At 32.3% G+C, this 21,801-nt stretch overlaps 2 protein-coding genes across 2 annotated transcripts; both read left to right on the top strand.

The window, feature by feature from the left end:
- Positions 1 to 604: 604 nt before the first annotated feature.
- LOC139898311 (protein FLX-like 4) lies at positions 605 to 4,358 on the top strand. The gene is made up of 4 exons (XM_071881040.1): positions 605 to 833; positions 1,987 to 2,522; positions 2,993 to 3,132; positions 3,932 to 4,358. The coding sequence occupies exons 2-4, from the start codon at positions 2,035 to 2,037 to the stop codon at positions 4,264 to 4,266; spliced, it is 963 nt and encodes a 320-aa protein (XP_071737141.1). The 5' UTR covers positions 605 to 833; positions 1,987 to 2,034; the 3' UTR covers positions 4,267 to 4,358.
- A 2,162-nt stretch (positions 4,359 to 6,520) lies between these two features.
- On the top strand, positions 6,521 to 9,099 carry LOC139898310 (cytochrome c oxidase subunit 6b-3). Its single transcript, XM_071881039.1, has 4 exons — positions 6,521 to 6,629; positions 7,277 to 7,365; positions 8,211 to 8,292; positions 8,747 to 9,099. Exons 1-4 carry the CDS (start codon positions 6,621 to 6,623, stop codon positions 8,798 to 8,800), a joined length of 234 nt encoding a protein of 77 aa, XP_071737140.1. The 5' UTR covers positions 6,521 to 6,620; the 3' UTR covers positions 8,801 to 9,099.
- The last annotated feature ends 12,702 nt before the right edge of the window (positions 9,100 to 21,801 follow it).

The raw sequence follows: 21,801 nt of genomic DNA, 5'->3' as shown, positions 1-21,801 counted from the left end.
CCCGGTCTTGATTGTTAATTAGCATGATTCACCTTAACACAATGTAAAAGTTCCTTGGGCAAAATCACAAGTGAAAATTACAAAGTCTCGGCAAATGACAGAGAATCAACAACCCATAAATGAGAGGCCAAACTCTCTATTTATAGTATTCAAAATATTCGCGGTGTCCGGATTTAACTGCTGTCCACGATAACTTAGCGAAGACAATCCGCAGTCTTTTATCAATGCGCCATAATCCGCAGACTTAACTTTTAGCGGATATGTCCAGTCATTTTGAATATACTTCGCATAGCTTCAGCTTTTAACTTTTAGCAATTGAAATATACATATGTAATACTATGTATATGATCAATACATGGAGTATATCTCAAAAATCCTTTGTACATCACTAGCTCTAATTTACAATGTTACTACATATATAAAAATTCTTTGTACATCACTAACAATGTTACTACATATATCTTTGCTTTTTTATTTTTATATTATGTATGTAAAATAAATATAATCAAAAATTAATTAATTTACTTTCTTTAATTTCTCGGACCTAAATAATATAGAAACACAACATATGGTTATGTTTACATATTCAACAAGTTATACTGTTCGGCCATAGTTTGCAAACCTCATGAAAGTTACAAAAATTTTACAAAAAGAAAATGCTTACAGAATTCTGTATCTCCTTTTCCGTTACAATTAACATTTTCTGCCACCGTGCTCCACCGCTCGTTTCGTTACTCCAATCGCCCGGCGATAACTGATTATACATCTACCTGAAACCCTACGACGACTTTTTTTCTCCGGCTGCCTTTTACCGATATTTTTTACTTTGATAGGTAATTTTTTCTTTATTATCTTCTGAAAATTAAATTAATATTTTTTCGTACGTTTAGTTTGATAGTTTTGTTAATTTTCGGCTCTGTAGCTAAATTGAAACCCTAATTTCGAAATTGTAACCCTAGCTATGTTGAACCCAAATTAGATTGTTGATTATTATTATAATTATTATAATTATAATACCTAAATAGCTCAATCTGCTCATGTGTGCAGTTAGGGGGATCGGTTTGTTTGATTGTGAAATTGATTAATTGTAAATGACAAATGCAGTGAAGTTGGCAGTTATTCCTAATTTTTCATGATAATGCTGATATAGTATTGCATTATTATGTACATAATTTTGACCAATTAGTTGCTATTGACTGTTGAATCGTATATATACTTAGCGAAACTGATTGCTGCTGATACAGTTTTCTGGATTAATTTTTTTTTTTTTTTTAGCTATCGTTGGTCATTATTAGAACATCTTCGATGAATTCAATACCGAAATTTTTACTTAATATGCTTTAATGCTTGTGTGTTGCTTATGTGTTTATGTTTATGGGTCGATATATTTATAAAGGTGAGTGTTGTGCAAGGGGCGGTACTTAGTTATACCCGGAGGGGGTGCCCGCCCCGTCCGGATTTAAAAATAAAAAAGTTTACACTAAATTTTTTATTTTTTTAACTAAAAAATAAGGGTTTTTTTAGTGTTTACCCGCTGTCACTGGTTTCGTTCCATCTGTAGTTGGCTCCGAGTTCCGACATTGGTGTTGTGGTACACTGATGTTGATGGACCTTTTTGTTGTGTCTGTGAGAGATTATGTAAATTAATCTTTGGTTATCAGTTGTTTAGACGTGTCTAGCTTTGTATGTAATCATTGTTTTCTGAATCCAAAATCTAATTTTAATGCATAGAACCTCCTAAATCAATTTTTACAAATATTTAGATTCAGATTGTTATTGTAATAGTTTTCTTTTTCCTTTTTGTATATATAGTTGATAGTTGAAGTATAAATTAGTTATAGAAATGAACAAAAAAGTATTTAGCCCAACCTAACTAGGGCTTCCTTTACCTTTTGCTAATAAGGACTCATTCCAACCCGAACTCATGTTGACACTCTTACAGTGTTACCCAACCTGCTACCTATAATCGTGTCCCTTATTTTGCAGGACACGTTGTAAATTTTCTATTTTTAGGTGGTTATACGAGACTGATAGATGTCTTCAAGAGGGCATGGACAACCATCTTATGGGTCCCGGTCAACCCAACCTCAAGGGATATTACACCATGTTGGTCAAAACATAGAGCCACAACGGTCAGCCGAAATAGAAAGGCTTGCTAGTGACAAACAAAGACTTGCAGCTATTCATGTGGCTTTACGCCAAGACTTGGTTGCCACTCAACAAGACATTCAAAAACTCAGGGCCCACATTGGAAGCATTCAGACCGAAAGTGACGTTCAAATTCGAATATTTTTGGAGAAAATGGCTAAAATGGAACCTCACATAAAAGCTGGCGAGAATGTGAAGAAGGATCTGCAGCAAGCTCACACTGAGGCCAGAGCTTTAGTGGCTACTAGAAAAGAGCTCATTGATAAAGTTAAACAGGCTACTGAAGAACTGGATAAGGTTCGTGCTGATGTAGAAAAATTACCTGAAATGAACGTTGAACTCGATAGGTTGAGGCAGGAACACCAGAAGTTACGGTTAGTGAACGACACCTTGGCTCTAATGTCTTTTAAGTTTTCCTAATTATCATTTTATTTAAAACATGGCTCAGTTGTTCATTGGGATATGGATACTTATTGTGTATCTGGTCCAAATGGGGTAGTCTTGTGCGGGTCGGGCTGAGTTACCGTTAAACAATCTTGTCTACAAATTCTAGTTTTTCTTAATGAATTTTGCCTCGTGTGATTATTAAATAAATATACAATATACAATCTTGATAATAATCTAATTATAATGACTATGTTAACTTTCATGTTTAATACATTATCATACATAGATGTCTTTCAACTTTTTTGACATGTCAACCTTTTTTTTTACCAATTAAACCAATTATTAGAGATAGTACATAACCCTAGTAATCTAATCTGTTTAATACATTAATCTTTTTTTATTTTATTTTATTTTATTTTATTTTATTTTTTTTTTTTTTTTTTTTTGGTGAGCGTAGGTCGACTTTTGAGCATGAAAAAGCCAAAAATATGGAAAAAGTAGCGCAAATGGAGGTTATGGAGAAAGATCTTCTTGAGATGGCAAAAGAGGTGGAGAGGTTGCGAGCTGAGGTTTTGAAGGCCGACCAGAAGGCAAATGGTATATATTTCTTTCTTTTTATTGTTTGATAAATAAATTTATCATGATTTGGTTTTCCTGTTAGTTCCTTATAAGCATTGTTTTGAAAAACCCCAATTACTTTCGATTAATCCCCGATTACTCCTTTTTAAGAACAATCCGTTCCGTTTTTCCAAAATCCGTTTAATTAATCGGTCAACATCCATTAATAGGTCAAAATCGGATTTGTTGATCAAAGTCGGTCAAAGTAGAAATTGGTCAACATTCTAACATGAATTTAAACTAGAATTTTGGAGTTCTTGAACAGAATGAACAACTTTTGACAACTATGTTATTATGTTTGTGGTTTTCTTCTATTTTTACACATACAATTTTGAATATATTATTTAAATGTATAAATGTATAAAAGTACAACCCGACTAAGTCCCGGATTACTGACTCCTTCCAGAGTCCCGACTGATTAATTCCCGAGTAGCGAATTTTGCAGCCTTGCTTATAAGCTAATACGCGATAATTTAATCGCATTTCACAAGAGGTCATTTTATCACAAGACACCCTTTTTTGGTCATATGTATTAATTCTTGAAGTATCATAAGCCGTTAAACGCTAACAATATATTTTCAGATTATTACAACCTCAAACAACAAAAAAGCATTCAGACGTAAACCTTCCACAACTTCTCTGATTACAGTTTATAACATTTCCATTTACTTGATTTTTGAGATCTACAATATGGAAAATGTGTACGCGTACGAATTTGAACAAGCATATTGATGATTTTTTTCTACTTGAATTCTAATTATGTTTACGCTCATTGCAGCACCAGCTATACACAGTGGAACCAACATGAACCAAGAAGTATACCCACCACCGCCACCTCAGCCACCTCAGCCACCTCAGCCACCTCACATACATGCCAGTGGTGGTGGCTATGTTGACGGGTATGGAAATCATGTCCCAATGGGTCTTGTGGGTGCTGGAGCCTATGGTGTTCATCCTAGACCAGGTGGCCCAATTTTTAATCCTCAATGGGGACCACCACATCCAATGGTTCATCAGGGCGGACCACATCCACCGCCGGTTGTTCCTGGTGGAATTGCACATTGGAGAGCCAGAGGACCTCCACCATATGACAACTCATACCCTAGAAACTGAACAGGCGTTAACTTCGATTTTTAGGCTTTTTTTTTACTCTCTTTTTTGGCGCTCTTTATTTTGTGATATATGCAGATATCACCCTGTTTGTTAGCAACTCATAAAGTATTATAGAATATTTCGATTTTTAATCTTGGATAAAATGTTCCTGATTTTAGTTTCATATCTAGCATTACTAGCATTATTCTCTTTTGAATTGTTTATGTGAATGTTGTTCTTTAGGCATGTTTAGTAAGCAATTTTTTTTGTTTCATATGTTTTTGAGTCAAACCCCATTTTCTTGATATAATTCATCCAATTTTAGGACTAAGGTGCAAGGTTTATTTATCAACTGTTGCATTTCATCTAATTTTAATACATTATAATTATATAGTTGATAGTTGATGGCGTTTAAACTTTGAAGGTTATCATTTTATAAAGTACTGCATTTTTCATTTTCAGCGGGTCAATTTATTCATGAAAATATATGTAAAATATTAACTCTCCATTTAATGCTTAATCATAGTCCTTAAGGTTATGATTATAATTTTTCTTGTTTTATTAGATACTATCACAGTTATTGTTCAAAGTTACATTTTAAACAATGGCGAATTTACATTATGAGGAGTGAGGTCTTGTGACCAGTCTGGAAATTTCTTTTACAAAGTTCTCTTACCACTAAATTTTACTGCAGGACCCCATATATTTTTAGGATTTATAGTTTTTTGGAGGTAAGCAACCAGTAAAGTACCCGTCAAATATAATTAGTTGTGAAAATTTTTTTAAGACCCTATTGAGTTTCAATCCTGGATTCGCCACTGATTTTAAATCTCTCACATTTCTAATAAATAAATCAACTTCGAAATTTTGCTTTACTATACCTTTTCAATAGAAGTTTATGACGAAAGTAATGTGTCGTTTGTTTTCTAGTTTGCAGATTTTATTATGTCTATGCGGCAGCAGACTTTTTTATTGCAGAGTAATTGTTTTTCCTAAGACATAATATAAAATAATGTCTTATGCTATCTGCAACCTTACAGACTTAGAAATATGCTTCTAAATGTTGTAGACATGATTAAGTTATTTTACATAATAAAAACAATATTCAATATTCAGGATACATGCCTTCAGGTCACATTTTCTTTACAGATGGTCCGTAGATCTTCAGATAAAATATCTTAAAAGCGTGAATTTTTGTAGTAGATTATGCTCTACGCCTTTTCTACATATGAAACACAAGTTATAGTAATACCATTGTGTATGATATCATCATAACCTAATATTGCTGCTATTTGGTTATTACCAACCCGTACAGTCTGTGTACACAGTTATATAGAATTGATTTGTTCCCGATCATATGTTTTGAACAACCGAGTCCAAATACCACACAATGACCGGAACAACCTACATACAAAATTAAGCAACTATTTAAGGTACGCATGTTTCAATGGGACCTCTTGGTTTAGAATCATCAATTACACATTTGACATGTCTAAAAATATATAAACATTTTTTTTTTCTTTCAGGATGAGTTACGCCGTTACGGGTAAAAAACTTTATCTAAAATTGTATACTTTGATATAAAAAAATAACAACTTATCCGTCGCAACGTACGAGGCCACTTTCCTCGTTTATTTTTATTTGCAAATGTCATAACAATGCCGCGATTCGGGGACGCATCGGTCGAGATCTAGGAAGGACGCGTTGACCGAGTCGAGGACGCATCAGGGATTGTATATTTATATTTATATATGTACAAAAATAGTTGATTGTATACCATAAATTTCTCAAATAAGAACTTGAATTTATAAACTATCAAACTTCATACTCGATTAATTTTACCGAGTACCTAATCAGCAAGAACACAGAGAAAAGAGCGGCCCAAAAAATAAAAACAAACACTACTTTTAAAACATATAAGATCTTGACGAAAATCTGACTAATTTTGACCGACTTTGACCAACTTTGACCGTCTTTGACAAATGTTGAACAAATTTTTAGCTTTGACCATCTTTTGAGTCGTTTTCATAAAAAATCGGACGAAGAACCTAAAAAACGACGCATCGACTAAGTAGGCCGACTTTTACAACAAGAAATTGAACAAGAAACTCGGTAAGTATTTGGTTTATACATAAATTAACCAAACCAAAACCTTATATCCAATAATGTGACTAAAATCAAAGGGCTAGAATGTACGCTCAATTAAATTAAAATGGCTGATAATGTAAAAATATTTTATTTTTAATTTTGTTTTATTTTTACTTCATTATTATTGTAGTCTCTTTCGTCAAAATCGCACAAATTTTCCCCAAATTCAATACGCTTAAATCAAACCTTATTTTTTTTATTTTTTATTTTTCGATCAGATAAAATTCATGGCCGAGGTATTCAATTGTAACAATTCATATCCGTACTTCTAGTTTCAGTTTTATACATTAATAATGTTCCGTTTTTCTTCTTTTGATATGTTTATGCAAACTCCTGGATTAATAGATTATAATCTGCATTTTGTTTTTCATTTTATGATCTAAGATTCATGATTTGATTATATATCGTTTATTGATTTGTGAGATTAGGTTTTTTTATCACTATTTATTATATCTGCATTAAATTTTTAGAATCTAGGTTTAGTTTTGAATGATTGTATATATTGTTATATGTACTAGGCACAATTACTAGTTGATGTATAGTAATTTCCACCATCGTGTATATGAAATGTGTTTTCTAATACTTAAATTTCAAAGAAAAAAAAATTATATTGTTCATTATTGTGATGTTGTAAGCTGTAGCATATGTATTTAAAGGAGGATGGAGCTCTAAATAAATTTTTTTCTTTGTAATTTAAAGGAGGTCAGGAAATAATCTTTCTTTATTGATAATTGTCGCTAACCGATACTTTGATGGATTATTCGAAGTTTGGAACCTGAAGACATTCGAGTAATTAGTGTTAGACATCTCTGTTTAATATTGTATCAGTTGCCTTGGATTAAGTCACTCTCAGTTTCATGTTTTATGACTATTTTGTTTTCAGATTGAATTGAAGACTGCACCCGGTGACTACCGTTTCCCAACGACAAACCAAAGCCGACACTGTTTCACACGCTATGTAGAGTTTCACAGGTATTACAATATCACTTCTTATGCTTTAAGCTCTGTTATATGTACTCAATCTGCTTTGAAAAAACCATGGTATCGCTGTAATTTGAATGTTGATTATGTTGAAGTACGTCTGATCACACACATTGGGCTATTTTCTTGGTATTCCGTATATTTCAGGCTGGAGTGATTGTAAATAGTGTATCCCAAACGGTATTTGAGGTACACTGTAAACAAATAGGAAAGTTTTAAAAATCTGAAGCAAAAAAAAGGTGGTGACAATAATGACATAGTAAAGAAGTAGTTTAAAAGTTAACACACCACCATGTGCAAGGACTTTGGTCAAATATTGTAATGACTGTATTATAAAGCCCGTATTATTTTGATCATAATTTCGAGATAGAATGATCTGGGAAGAAAAAAATAGTTCTATGTTATATATCACTTGAAGTCTTCTGTGTGTATTTGAATCAACTAGTAACTTATTTTACCGTTAGTTAGTTAGATATATCAAGCATGTTACATAGATTAAAATTAAGTTTCCTATTGTTTTTCATGATTGCAACCTGCTGAACGCCACTTTTGGGCTAAAAGTATAGTCATCAAATAAAAATCTCTAAGCCTCAGATATGCATCTATTTTATTCTTTAATGAGCTCATACACTATTTATTTCTCTTCACAAGCTGTTGTTGGAATTCGTATCTCGTTACAACTGAAAACTGACAGTTGAGTTCCTGTTATCGGGAAACCCCCTTTGTTCATGGATACATTGATTTATCTTCTTACCATCTGAAAATCCTGTTTATGAAGCGATGTTATTTTGCTTTGAGCAAATTACTATTTTTGTTATATTTATTATTAACTGCAGATGTGTGGCGGCAAAGGGTGACGATGCTTCTGAATGTGAAAAGTTCGCTAAGTTCTATCGTTCTCTTTGCCCTGGTGAATGGGTGAGTTTTCTGTCAGTTTTGCCTGTTTAATATTAATCTTTTAATTATGCACATAGATGCTGGGCCCCACTCAGCCCATTTGCAGATTCTCATTGGTATTTTGTTTGAAAACCACAACTTTTTGTTCAAATGTAGAGGTGGCAAATTGAGTGGTCTAAAAAGACAGTATTTAGTATGGTTAGATTTGTCGACCCAAAACATTGGTCGACACTTTTAAACCCATTTGACCCCTGTTTTCTAACATTTTTTCAAAATTTTACTCGTTTGACCTGTTTGAGATAAGTAACTCAAATAAGTGGGTTGACATTGTCGGGTTGAATATCTGGAATGATTATAGTTGAGAAATATCATTTTTGACCAAGTGTTAATTATTTCTTCTGTATAGAGACCGGGTTTTGGTTTTATTAAATTTTTTTTTTTTTTTTTTTTTTTTTTTTTTGTGATGATATTGAAGGTTGACAAGTGGAACGAACAGAGGGAGAATGGGGTATTTCCAGGCCCATTGTAATTTCAGTGCTTTCATCCGAAGGAAGCAAATGTGATGTTGGCATCAATATATGCTGTTTTGAATCTCTCTACTGTGTTTATGTTTGCAAGATATTTTGAAAATAAGACACCGATTTTATGGACGGACATGTCTGATTGCTTTTGCTACATTTCTTAAATTTTTAGAATGCTTTCGTTCGTGGTACAAAAATCAATCTTTTTCGGTATCACGGTCGAATGCTTGACATGTCGGGTCTTAATACCTTGTTAATTGTTAAATTACTATTTGCACAATAAGATTGTTACGTTTATCATATGCACTTTGAGGAACTTCTACATCTCGTTTGTAGGCTACTAATTAGTTCTTTACTTTAAGACCAAACAGCCAAACCCAAATTGAGATTTTAGAAATTGATGGTCATATAATTTCATTAGGTTCACATATTATAAAGGGATTATCGCCAAAAAGTCCATTTTTTTTTTACCTCTTTTGTATGATAGCTCCAAAAAAAAAAAATTTGTCAATTTGTCCTCGCAAGGAGCAAGGTGTCTTGCTCCCTTGCGACCTTGCTTTCACCTAGGAGCAAAGAGCAATGTGCCTTGCTCCTTGCTCCCAAGTGGAAGCAAAGACGCAAGGTGCCTCTTGCTCCCTTGTTTCCACCTGGAAGCAAGGTGCCTTCTTGCTCCCAGGTGGAAGCAAAGGAGCAAGAGGCACTTGCGACCTTGGTTCCACCTGGAGCAAGGAGCAAGGAGGTGCCTTCTTGCTCACAGGTGGAAGCAAGGGGAGCAAGAGGCACCTTGCGACCTTGGTTCCACCCGAGAGTTAGGAGCAAGGTGTCTTGCTCTCAAGTGGAACCAAGGTCGAAAGGACGCGCAAGGCGCAAAGGAGAAGGCACCTTGCTCCTTGGGAGGGCAAATTGGTAAAAAAAAATTTTTTTTTTTTGAGCTTTCACGCAAAAAGGTCAAAAAATGGGTGTTTTTTGGTGATAATCCCTTGTAAATTCAAGCTCATTCGAGTTTCACTTAAAATTGCGATACTTTAGCAAGAATCAACAATGCACATAAGGAGCAAGATTAAAGTACGAAATTTTGATCGCATTTTTTTAAAATCTATTTTATGTTTGTGTTACGCTCATCAGCCATCAACGTATTATATTGGTACTATAACGACATATTTATAGTACCAATAAAATACGTTGATGGCTGATGGGCGTAACACAAACATAAAATAGATTTAAAAAAATGTGATCACTTTGTCGACATTTTTACAAATTATGTTACCCTTTGAGTAAATGATCACTTTGTTTTTTTTAAGGATAAAATGAAAAATTGAAAAATACAAGATGGAGCAGAGTGGACTTACTAAAATAACAATGGGCTTGTCCACCTGTTATGAACTATAGGGATTATCAAATTTTACCCATTTTTTAAAACCTTTTTGCGTCACAACCAAAAAAAAAAAAAAAAAAAAAATTTGACAATTTGCCCTCGCAAGAATCAAGCTGCTTTGCGTCCTTGCGCCTGGACCATGGAATAAATGGGTCATAACGAGATTTCTACAAGGTGGAAGCAAGGTCGCAAGGTGACATCTTGCTCCTTGCTCCCGGGTGGAAGAAAGGACGCAAGGTGCCTCTTGCGACCTTGCTTCCAGGTGAAAGCAAGGAGCAAGGTGCCTTGTTCCTTGCTTCCTTCCAGGTGGAAGCAAGGAGCAAACTCGTTTTGACCTATTTCATGGCCCAGACGCAAGACGCAAGGCACCTTGCTCCTTGCGAGGACAAATCGTCAAGTTTTTTTTTTTTTTGGGGCTATGACGTAAAAAAGTTAAATAAAAGTGTAAAAAAGTGAACTATATCAAAATAACAAAGGCCATTAGGTCCATTACATCGACACACTACAAAATTTTAAAAAGGCCTGGCGCCACTCTAAAAACCTTCATATGTGCTGTTTATAACGAAGTTGTGATGTGGTCCAGCGATTGGTGGTCTGCCTCCTTTAGGGGAGGTCAGGAGTTCGACACCCGTTGACTACATATTAAAAACACAATTTCATCCTTGGCATGAAGTATCCACCCATGACACCTTTCCCATATCGTTTTGGGGGTGGGGGGGGGGGGGGGGGGGTATAGGGGAGGGGGTTTTACTTGGCCGTGCCCTTGGATCAATTTCAAGGTTTTCTCCCGGGCAGCGATGGGGGCGAGGTTATTATCGATGCATCGGCATAGTCGAAACAGGAGATGATCGCAACGGGTGGTTTAGTCCCCCTTGGGTGATCCTAATCGCTGTTCAAAAAAAAAAATGTGCTGTTTATAACTGAAACCGTACTTGCCAAATAATATCTTCACTTTTGCATTAGCATCCAAGGTTGATCCAACCATATGTAGTATTGGTGACTAGCACCAACCTTTGCTTCCACTAATCATTGAAACACTTTAAACTTTACGAGGTTCATCACTCCGGCCCAATAAGTGATTTTTCCATTAAACAAAACGTCATTTCTTGCGTTCCAAATCGCCCAATACGTAGCCGGTCGAATCATGTACCAATACTTCGCCGCCTTTGTACCCAACCCGTTGCAACAATCAAGAGAGGACTCTAGGATAGACGAAGACATGACCCAACAAACATTTCACCAATAGAACAAAGAGGCCCAAATGCTATTTGTCCATGAACAATGTAAAAGGAGATGATCTAACCGAATCGATATAACCCAAACACCAACAACATTTGTAGTTTGATCCATACCTTAAACAATTTCGATAACTTGACACTTCTTTTACCGGAATACCTCATTGATTTGATAGCCAATTAAATATGGCTATCATGGAAGGAACTTGTTTGTTTATTCCATATCACTTTTAACCGATCGAATTCCGAATTCACATCCGCTATATTCGTGATTTGACTCCCTTCCGCAATCGTATAAACTTTCTCTAGCAAGTGTTTCCAAAGAATCACATCCTCATTTCTCATTATCATTATTAATAATAAAAAATTTCAAAAATACCACTAAAATATGAAGTTGGGCAACTTCATACTGATCTCGTGTATCAGTTAGTCCCAAGTCCCACGTCATGTTTCCTTGTTTAACAAGAACTCCCATATCCCAAAAAAATGCATCATTTACAAGTTATAGTTCCCTTTCCCTAAATATCTAGTATTCCAAGTTGCTAATTTCATTGCTTCTTCTTAGTTGGTCGTTCATTACTATCGAACTTACTTTCAAGGAAATTAACGAACTTGTCGTCCTTATTATCTTTAATGATCACTTTGTTTGTACTACTATCTTGCGACTTTTAACGTTTAATGTTGGTAATGACAAATCTATCTTCTTGTTTTTTCGGAAAAAACAAGAACTTAAATAAAAAAAATCTTAAGCGTTGTTATGATAGAGAATTGATAACAACATATTGATCACCGTCCACACATCTGGGCTATAACCAGGCTCTGAAACTATTTGTTTGATCGATTTAGGTCCACTAATATGTAAAACATATAAGCTCATGAGTTTCACATTACTCTAAAATCAATTGGTGATAGAAGAGATTCTCATAAACTTATATATGCACATTTTTCGATGTGTAATACAATTAACTGATTAGCTTCGACATGCTTGGGTTGAATGTCCTTGGACTGTTCTCTATCACGTTACAAATGACACCGTATGCTTGACAAAACCCTGCAGTCGATTTATTGAACACAAATATTTGAACTAGATTCTAAAATACAACCATAACCATCCTATGAAAACTAAAATCCTTGAAACAATGCACCAATATACTCAAACCAACTTTTGAAAATCAACAAAAAACTGAAACGGCTAATGTATACCTAATGAAACTTACAAACGCTTGAAAACACAATTAGTTAACGATAAATCTACCTAATTAAAAATCTTACATGAAATTGATTACAACTTTTGTCGATTGTCATAACAGTGTCTATCTTCTTGTTGGTTGACACGTATATTGAAGATAAATATAGAAATGGACCAATCAAACATTCAACACCACACGTGTTTTAGAGTTTAATGATGCACACGTGCAGAGTACAACTTATTTCATGGGCATAGTTGTATTGATTTGAGTTCCTTAATTATATGTTGTCTTAGTCAATGAGTTGGACCCAAATTGATTTTTATGTCTCTACCCATACTCTATCTTGCATTATTAACGCCGTTAACGACTTAAAGGAAGTGATTGATGGAGAAATTTGAGTGTCAAATATTCGACTCATGATACCATGACAATGTTAGTCGTGTAATTCGATATAGTTTGGGTAAAAAAACTAAGAATTTTTTGTTTCTTAATCAAATTAAGAAAATCGTAGCATATAAGATATGATGCTTTGTAAAGAGACTCACGTTATAACTAGTTAAAGTAGTATTTAAATGTTTCAATGAGTTCTTAATTATATTACCTTCGATTCAAACTTTAACAGCCATGTTAACATTTACTACGGTTTAAATTATGCCTCATTGGATCATTGCACAAATAGTATTAGCAATCGTGGCTAAACTTTTCATCCTCTTAACCTTTCACATCACCGTCACATCAACACCAGAACCCTATAACTAACCTACAACTAAACACTCCCTATCATGGCTAAAACAATAATCCTCTTTATATACAATGTACAAGCAATAAAGCATACAAACAATTAAAATGAATGGACCACACTATATCTAAGAGTTCTCCTCAAATTCATAATGAAAGCGGGTAACTAAGACGTGTGATGACCCGGGAATTTCCGACCAAATTTAAACTTGATCTTAATATAATTTCGACACGATAAGCAAATCTATAATGTTGAGTCTAAAAACTTTGAACTGATTCTACATATGCAACCACTCTTTGACCAATTCCGACGATTCACGAACGAGTGTGTGTAAACAAATGTGATTTAGTTTATGTGAAAGATAACTCATAATAACTAAAACGGGATATTTTAATTATATAGATTATATTGAATGTAAATGATGTCGAACATAATTTATCAACATTAGCAAGGTTTTAAATATATAATATTATACTATGAGCTTCAGTATGTGTACAATCAATAAATTTACTTAAGTAATAAAAACTTGTTATGAAAAACATAGTTATATATAGTAGTAATTTCTATACATAACTATTACTATATACATATATATATATATATATATATATATATATATATATATATATATATATATATATATATTGAAATGTATAATCAATAAATATATATATAATGTATAGATATGAAATATTAAATAATTAATTATAAATAATATTAATATATGTAATTACAAGTTATAATATAAATGTTGTATTAATATTATTACTCTCATTATTATATTTAATATTAATACTAATACTAATACCAGTATATTGTTATATAATATCTGGATATAAAATCTGTATAATTTGTATTATCATTATTATTATTAATAGTAGAAAAATTATAAATTTTAATTATTATTATAAGTACTATTATTACTAAAATTTTATTATTTAACATTATCATTATCATTGTTGGTAAAATTATTTTTATTATTATTATTATTATTATTAGTATTATTATTATTAATAATTAATACACTTATTAATACCAATTATATATATGGAATAAAAAATACTGATATATATAACACAGAAAAGTCAATTAATCTGTTACATATCTACATCTGATTTATTTTTTTTATTTATTTTGTGTCTGCTTGATTGAAGGTGTCGACTTCACTTGCCATTACCAAACAAAATTTGATTATATCATCTGTACTACCTAATAATTCGTTTATCATCAATATATACTCCTATTTGATACTGTGTTCGAATAATTAGACAGGAAATCAAGAAAACAGCTCAACAAAACCTCTGTTCTTTGTTCTTTTTTATCAAAACTCGAATTCAAATCATTTTTCAAAATGTGTTAATGCCATCTTGTTAGGAATTGTTTCTTTAAACTATCTGTAAAATATTAAGTCTTAATTTCTCAAAACGAATTCAAATTTTACGAGTCAAAGTTATGAAGTAAAAAGTCAAACGATAAATCTTGATTAAATTCGAGTTAGATGTAGCAATTGAAGCTAAATTGGCGACTTCAAAAGTTTGTATGGATGATTTAGAACACATTTTATTTTATAAACATCCTATAATCATGTCCAGATTTCATAAATCAAATTCGGGTCCGTTTTGGCTATTCGCGAGCAGTTTTCTGTTTCCTCTATCTATATTTTTTTCCTTTCCTTCAATCCATTTAATCAATCATACTCGTTAATGTATCTATCTTAAGTCCTAAAATCGATCAAGTAATTAGTTGTGGTGATTAATTCGGTTCCTGGGCGATTGAGCTATGGAAGAAGATGATAACATCAACTTACGGGTTTTATGATTTTAGGATAGGGGTTTTAACAGAAATACTGAAGCAGAGGTGTGGTGATGGGTGTTTTAGGGTTTTCGAGAGGTCGGGAGTTCGAGCCTCGCATGAGGCACAAATATGTTCTTTTTGTTAAACCTTTTCCTAAGGTAGTTTCAATTTTATTATTATTATTATTATTATTATTATTATTATTATTATTATTATTATTATTATTATTATTATAATTACTATTATTATTGTATTATTATTATTCTTATTATTATTATTATGCTAATCAAAGTATTACTACCATTAATATTATGATTAATGTTATCATTTATAAAGTTAGATATTGTTATACTTATTATTAGTAATTGATAGGTATTATTATTAATATTATCATCATAATTATTATTATTGTTACTACCATTAATATAAGTAGTAGTTACCAACTATTATTATCGTTAATATAACCCTAGTTACAATTATAATTATTATTATTATTGTTATTACTAATAATATTATTATCAAAATAAGTATTAATATTAAATAATATGATTATTAATATTATCTTTATTAATCTCAAAAACTATCATTTTTAAGCAAATAAATACTTTGTACATAAAATATATTTATTATATATACTACACTTATATTAAAACTTCACATAAATATATATATATATATAAAACCTACTAAAATTATTTATATAAACACTTACAAACAACAAATTATCGATTTTTAAATATAATATTAAACAAGTACGTATATCAATATATTAATATAACTATAAAATATTAACCATTTGAATGAACACAAAAATTTAAAATATATGTTACTATTATAAAAGTAATGTAATTAATAAATTTATATATATATATATATATATATATATATATATATATATATATATATATATATATATATATATATATATATATATATATATATATATATATATATATATATATATATATATATTCATTCGAATACGATTATATGTATTAATGAATATACAAATGATTTAGGTTCGTGAATCCGAGGCCAACCCTGCATTGTTCAGTTTGTCTAATGTCGTCATATGTATTTTTACTACAAAATACATTAGGTGAGTTTCATTACTCCCCTTTTAAATGCTTTTGCAATATATATTTTTGGGACTGAGAATGCATGCGCTTTTATAAATGTTTTATGAAATAGACACGAGTAATCGAAACTACATTATATGGTTGAATGATCGAGATCGAATATGCCCCTTTTTATTAAGTCTGGTAATCTAAGAATTAGGGAACAGACACCCTAATTGACGCGAACTCTAAAGATAGATCTATCGGGCCCAACAAGCCCCATCCAAAGTACCGGATGCTTTAGTACTTCGAAATTTATATCATGTCCGAAGGAGGATCCCGGAATGATGGGGATATTCTTATATGCATATTGTGAATGTCGGTTACTAGGTGTTCAATCCATATGAATGATATTTTTGTCTCTATGCATGAGACATATGTTTATGAGAAATGGAAATATGAAATCTTGTGGTCTTTTAAAATTATGAAATGATTATTTATGTTAAACTAATGAACTCACCAACCTTTTGGTTGACACTTGAAAGCATGTTTATTCTCAGGTACGAAAGAAATCTTCCGCTGTGTAATTGCTCATTTTAAAGATATTACTTGGAGTCATTCATGACATATTTCAAAATACGTTGTATTCGAGTCGTTGAGTTCATCAATATTATTATTTAGTCAATTATGGTTAGATATATTATGAAATAGTATGCATGCCGTCAACTTTCGATGTAAATGAAAATTTGTCTTTTAAAACGAATGCAATGTTTGTAAAATGTATCATATAGAGGTCAAGTACCTCGCAATGAAATCAACTATTGTGAATCATTTATAATCGATGTGGACTTCGTCCGGATGGATTAGGACGGGTCTTGATAGTTGGTATCAGATCAGAGGTCTTAGTGAACCAGGTCTGCATTAGTGTGTCTAACTGATAAGTCGTTAGGAGGCATTAGTGAGACTGGACTTCGACCGTGTCTGCATGTCAAAAGTTTTGCTTATCATTGCTAGTCGGAAATCATTTGCTTATCATCCTTAGGAAAATTACCTGCTTATCATTCTTAGTCTAGACACGTTTTACTGCATTGACTGCATGAATAGTGTATAGATAAAATTCATATCTTAGCGTATCTGCTACTTCATATCTTAGTGTATCTATTACTGTAACTTTGCCTGACAACTTCCGTAGATTCCTCCGTAACTTATGGGATTTTAGTATTATATATGCATATGTAAATTATGTATAGCAGGGTACTAATCTACATCCTATAATCTATTTCTTATCGAAAAATCCTTCATCTGATCGTACGAGATGAATCCTGCAACCAGTTCGAGTCCCTCAGATTCTGATAGCTATTCTGATAGTTATTTCGACAGCTATTCCGACATAGATGTTTACCCAAGCTCCGAAAACAGCGTCACCTACATGAATCAACCAATCAGCCATTATCAATTCATCTGATGGGTTCGTAGTCGACTTAATTAATGGAAACGCGCAGAAGGCAATCCCTTCCACCAACCGAATTCACCTCTTGACAATGAACCTGAAGCGTTTACCGGCGAACCTGTTCGAGACACCATTTTCAGTCTCATTTCCGGGGTAACTTGACAAGATTATATCCTATCCACAATTCTGAACCTTATTCATCCGCTCGTTCCGACCGACAATCATCCTGGAGTAATAAGTCAACAAACTTCGCGCTCGAATAATCAATTCGGAGAATATGGTACAAAATGTACCAGCTTCAGCAACATCACCGGCACCAACAGTACAATCAATAACAGCACCAGTACCATCAACAATCCATGCTTCAATATCATCATCTGTACTTTGAGTATGATCTTCGTTCGACATGTCGAATATGTAATCTCTAAAGTTTTAAAGATTATTTATTCTAGTTCCAACCGAAAGGCAAATGAGTTTAATATTATATTAACTCATTAAATCCATGAATACATCTGAAGAAAATATATATGTATATATGTTTTCATAAAGATTGTAATTAAAAATTCTCTTGTACAAACTGTTAATGGTGAAAATATTTTAACGGGTAGGTAATACCCGAGGACTATTTAAATTTCACATTAATAAGTTACATTGTACGTTCTTCGAATCTGTTTCAACAGTCATATACTATCCTACTTACATCCACCGATATACAAATCCGTTCACCACAGAATAACCATATTCATCCAATTACAAATTTAGATTTTGACCTATCAAAATCCAACAAGTGGCATAATGAAGAAATAATGGACACAATAAAAATTGATTAGAAACAGATTAATTAACAATATGAAATTCTATTAAGAATCCACGCTAACAAAATTCTAGCTAACTGTTCCTAGCTAACTGCTAATTCCGTATTACCATTTAATTATCGCAATTTATTTATCGCAGTTTATTTATCGCAATTTACATTCTCGCAATTTTATTTATCGTCATTTAATTTCTGTTATTTACTTTACGCACTTTAATTATCGTCATTTAATTTCTATTATTTATTTTACGCACTTTAAATATCGGGACACGTATACAAGGTTTTGACATATCATATCGACGCATCTATATATATTATTTGGAATCACCATAGACACTCTATATGCAGTAATGATTGAGTTCTCTATACAGGGTTGAGGTTGATTCTCAAATAATATATATACTTTGAGTTGTGATCGAGTCTGAGACATGTACACGGGTCACGATATTTATTAATTAATTCGAATATTATATATTAAACTATATATGAATTACTCGACTGTTACTGTGGACTATCAACTGTGAACTACCAACACTGGACAATTAAAATGAATTAAAATATTGATTATAACATATGAAACTAAACAATTCTTCAAGTTTGCCACTTGATTTCATTTTAAACCCCATTCGTATCATCACAATTACAATCTGCGTTCAAACCTTTCATGATTCTTGAAAACACCTCAATCGATAGGATGAATCAACCGCACTTCATCTACGGGAGAAAAGATTGATGCATTTAGTTATGCATCTGAAAAACTTTCGGAAACTGAGTAAACGTTTAACACATAGTTGTGATAATTCCTTTAGTGTTATTATTACCAAAATAACTTGGTAATTCCTTTCAAAGTAGCAAATTTTGTCACAGCTCCAGCAAATCAACTTCGACTTTTCGTTCGAAACAACCTTATTATCACCTTGATTTATATGTATGCTCTTTTATTGTTACCGGGGAACCTTTTATATCCCACCATATTACCGTCAGCGTTTAATCATCTAAAAAAAAAACACAATTCTCTTGAAATCACCTCAGATCGATAATCAATGATTCAGTTATGGTAGCAGTAAATGTAGAAGAATCGGCAAGCAGTATTTTGAAAACTCACATCATATCTACATCAACAGTTATATGTATAACATTTATCTCTTAGAATAATGATCTACCATTCTGAAATTCTGAAGAGCACCCAGTCTGCGAACTAATACTCTGAATTTTGAAAAGTTGAATGAAGCAACAAAAACTGTAAACGACCTTAATCATCGGAAGTTTGATGATAAAGAATAGAATGTTGGAAAAGCTCAGAAAAGTTGGAACTGGAAAACGGATTGAGCTAACCACGAAGGAGACCAAGGACAAATACAAGGACCAAACCCTATATTCAAAGGATTCAGGTAATTCTGGATCCGTTGAAATCTTTAGAGAATATCTTGCTCCGAGGTCATGTTAAAATCTTGAGGAAAATCTTTCTCCATCAACTATCGAACTTAGAAATTCCAAAATATCATCATCAATATCTTCGATATTTCTGAGGATATTTTCATAAATATTCTCGTCCGAAATTATATACCTCCTCGTGCTTCCTGTGTATCATTATAGTGGAAACATTCAATAGAAAATTTAGTACCGAAAAGCGGATTATGCGAAACTATGAAAGAAGCCTTGGACAAATCACAAAGAATTAGTTTGACTTCAAAGAATCTAAATAATTCAATGTCTGCTGAAGTCTTTAACGAATATTTTTCTCATTACTCTAAACCCTTGCAGACAATAGTCTCCATCATCCTCTGATCTTAGATATTCAAAGATATTATCGTATCTTTCATTATAAATATCCTCAATATTTCTGAATATATTTTTATAACTATTCTTATCTGAATTCATTAATCTCTTCGTACTATCAGTGTTACATCATATAGAAACTGTTAGTTTCTATATTCTGTAAACTCTCGAGCTTAAAATATGAATGTGATTGAAGTAATATTGGGAACTGATGCATGAGTTAGTATAATATAATGACACTTGATCAACGTGATTATATTACAGTAAGTCATGCTGAGTTTCTAATGGGACATGATGATTCACAAATCATAACGTCATCATGTGCCATGTTACATAACTCTTTCATTCTGCTTAACTTCTGAACATATCAAGAAAATATATTCTTGATAGTTCTATTCTCAGTGATTCTAGTAATTTGACAAACTAAATTGTGCTACTACCATTCCTCTCTACCCTGTATATTATGATAATTCGAAACTCCATACCTACGAATTCTGGACTATTACTTGTGAAAAGAAAACAAAAGTATGAAGCTCTGAAATAGAAAGGGGATATAAATAGCAGCAAATAGGAGAGAGCATTAACTGTGAATGACAATGATTATAGAAAACAGAAGCAAGGACTTTGAAGTATAAGTGAAGATATAGAGCCCGATAACAACACATAAATTACAAATCGTAGATATTAATACGAATAGCAATATAAAGACACGGTATAATTAAGAATAGTATCACCTGAAGGCGATAGTAGAAGTAAACATATTTTTCTGGTGGAAGAATGAAAAGAAGGATGACAGAAATGATAATTGGAAAAATATCAAGGATTAGAAATGGATTAAGTATTTTCACAATCTTTTGGATGTATGAACTAAGAAAGAAAGTATAGGAATGGTGAGAATAATGGAACGGAAGAGCTTAATTTATAGTGGAAATATCAGACAGAGTAATCAACGCAGATCACCGTATTTAATTGAAGAGATCTTAATCTCCTTATTCGCCGAAGAATCAAATCTCTTAGATTTCGAAGATTTTCTTTAAATCCCTTGAACTCCAGAATTCAACCAAGATAACGTCAAAAGTTAAGACGCACCTTATTTTCTAAATTCAATCGTGACTACGTCAAAAGTTATATCTCTATCTCAATCTTTGGTGATAGCTTCATTCGTACTCTTCGAATAATCGAATTGTTTTATTTGTATTATTCAATAATGATAAAACTCTATTTATCAGCTCATATTCGTCAGGAAAACATATTTATTGTTAGCCATGACGACCTCACTCAAATTTCGGGACGAAATTTCTTTAACCGGTAGGTACTGTGATGACCCGGGAATTTCCGACCAAATTTAAACTTGATCTTAATATAATTTCGACACGATAAGCAAATCTATAATGTTGAGTCTAAAAACTTTGAACTGATTCTACATATGCAACCACTCTTTGACTAATTCCGACGATTCACGAACGAGTGTGTGTAAACAAATGTGATTTAGTTTCTGTGAAAGATAACTCATAATAACTAAAACGGGATATTTTAATTATATAGATTATATTGAATGTAAATGATGTCGAACAT

Source organism: Rutidosis leptorrhynchoides, chromosome 3 (genome assembly GCF_046630445.1).
Source record: "Rutidosis leptorrhynchoides isolate AG116_Rl617_1_P2 chromosome 3, CSIRO_AGI_Rlap_v1, whole genome shotgun sequence".
Lineage (NCBI taxonomy): Eukaryota > Viridiplantae > Streptophyta > Magnoliopsida > Asterales > Asteraceae > Rutidosis > Rutidosis leptorrhynchoides.
The sequence above is the reverse complement of the archived record's forward strand: the minus strand, read 5'-3'. Positions and strand labels throughout refer to the sequence as shown.

What these genes read in the sequence shown, in the direction of transcription:
- LOC139898311 (XM_071881040.1), top strand. Translation starts at nt 2,035, where the DNA reads ATGTCTTCAAGAGGGCATGGACAACCATCTTATGGGTCCCGGTCAACC. An exon ending in CAGGAACACCAGAAGTTACG is followed by an intron (nt 2,523 to 2,992) that starts GTTAGTGAACGA and finishes TGGTGAGCGTAG; the next exon opens with GTCGACTTTTGAGCATGAAA. An exon ending in GGCCGACCAGAAGGCAAATG is followed by an intron (nt 3,133 to 3,931) that starts GTATATATTTCT and finishes CGCTCATTGCAG; the next exon opens with CACCAGCTATACACAGTGGA.
- LOC139898310 (XM_071881039.1), top strand. An exon ending in CGCTATGTAGAGTTTCACAG is followed by an intron (nt 7,366 to 8,210) that starts GTATTACAATAT and finishes TATTAACTGCAG; the next exon opens with ATGTGTGGCGGCAAAGGGTG. An exon ending in CTCTTTGCCCTGGTGAATGG is followed by an intron (nt 8,293 to 8,746) that starts GTGAGTTTTCTG and finishes ATGATATTGAAG; the next exon opens with GTTGACAAGTGGAACGAACA.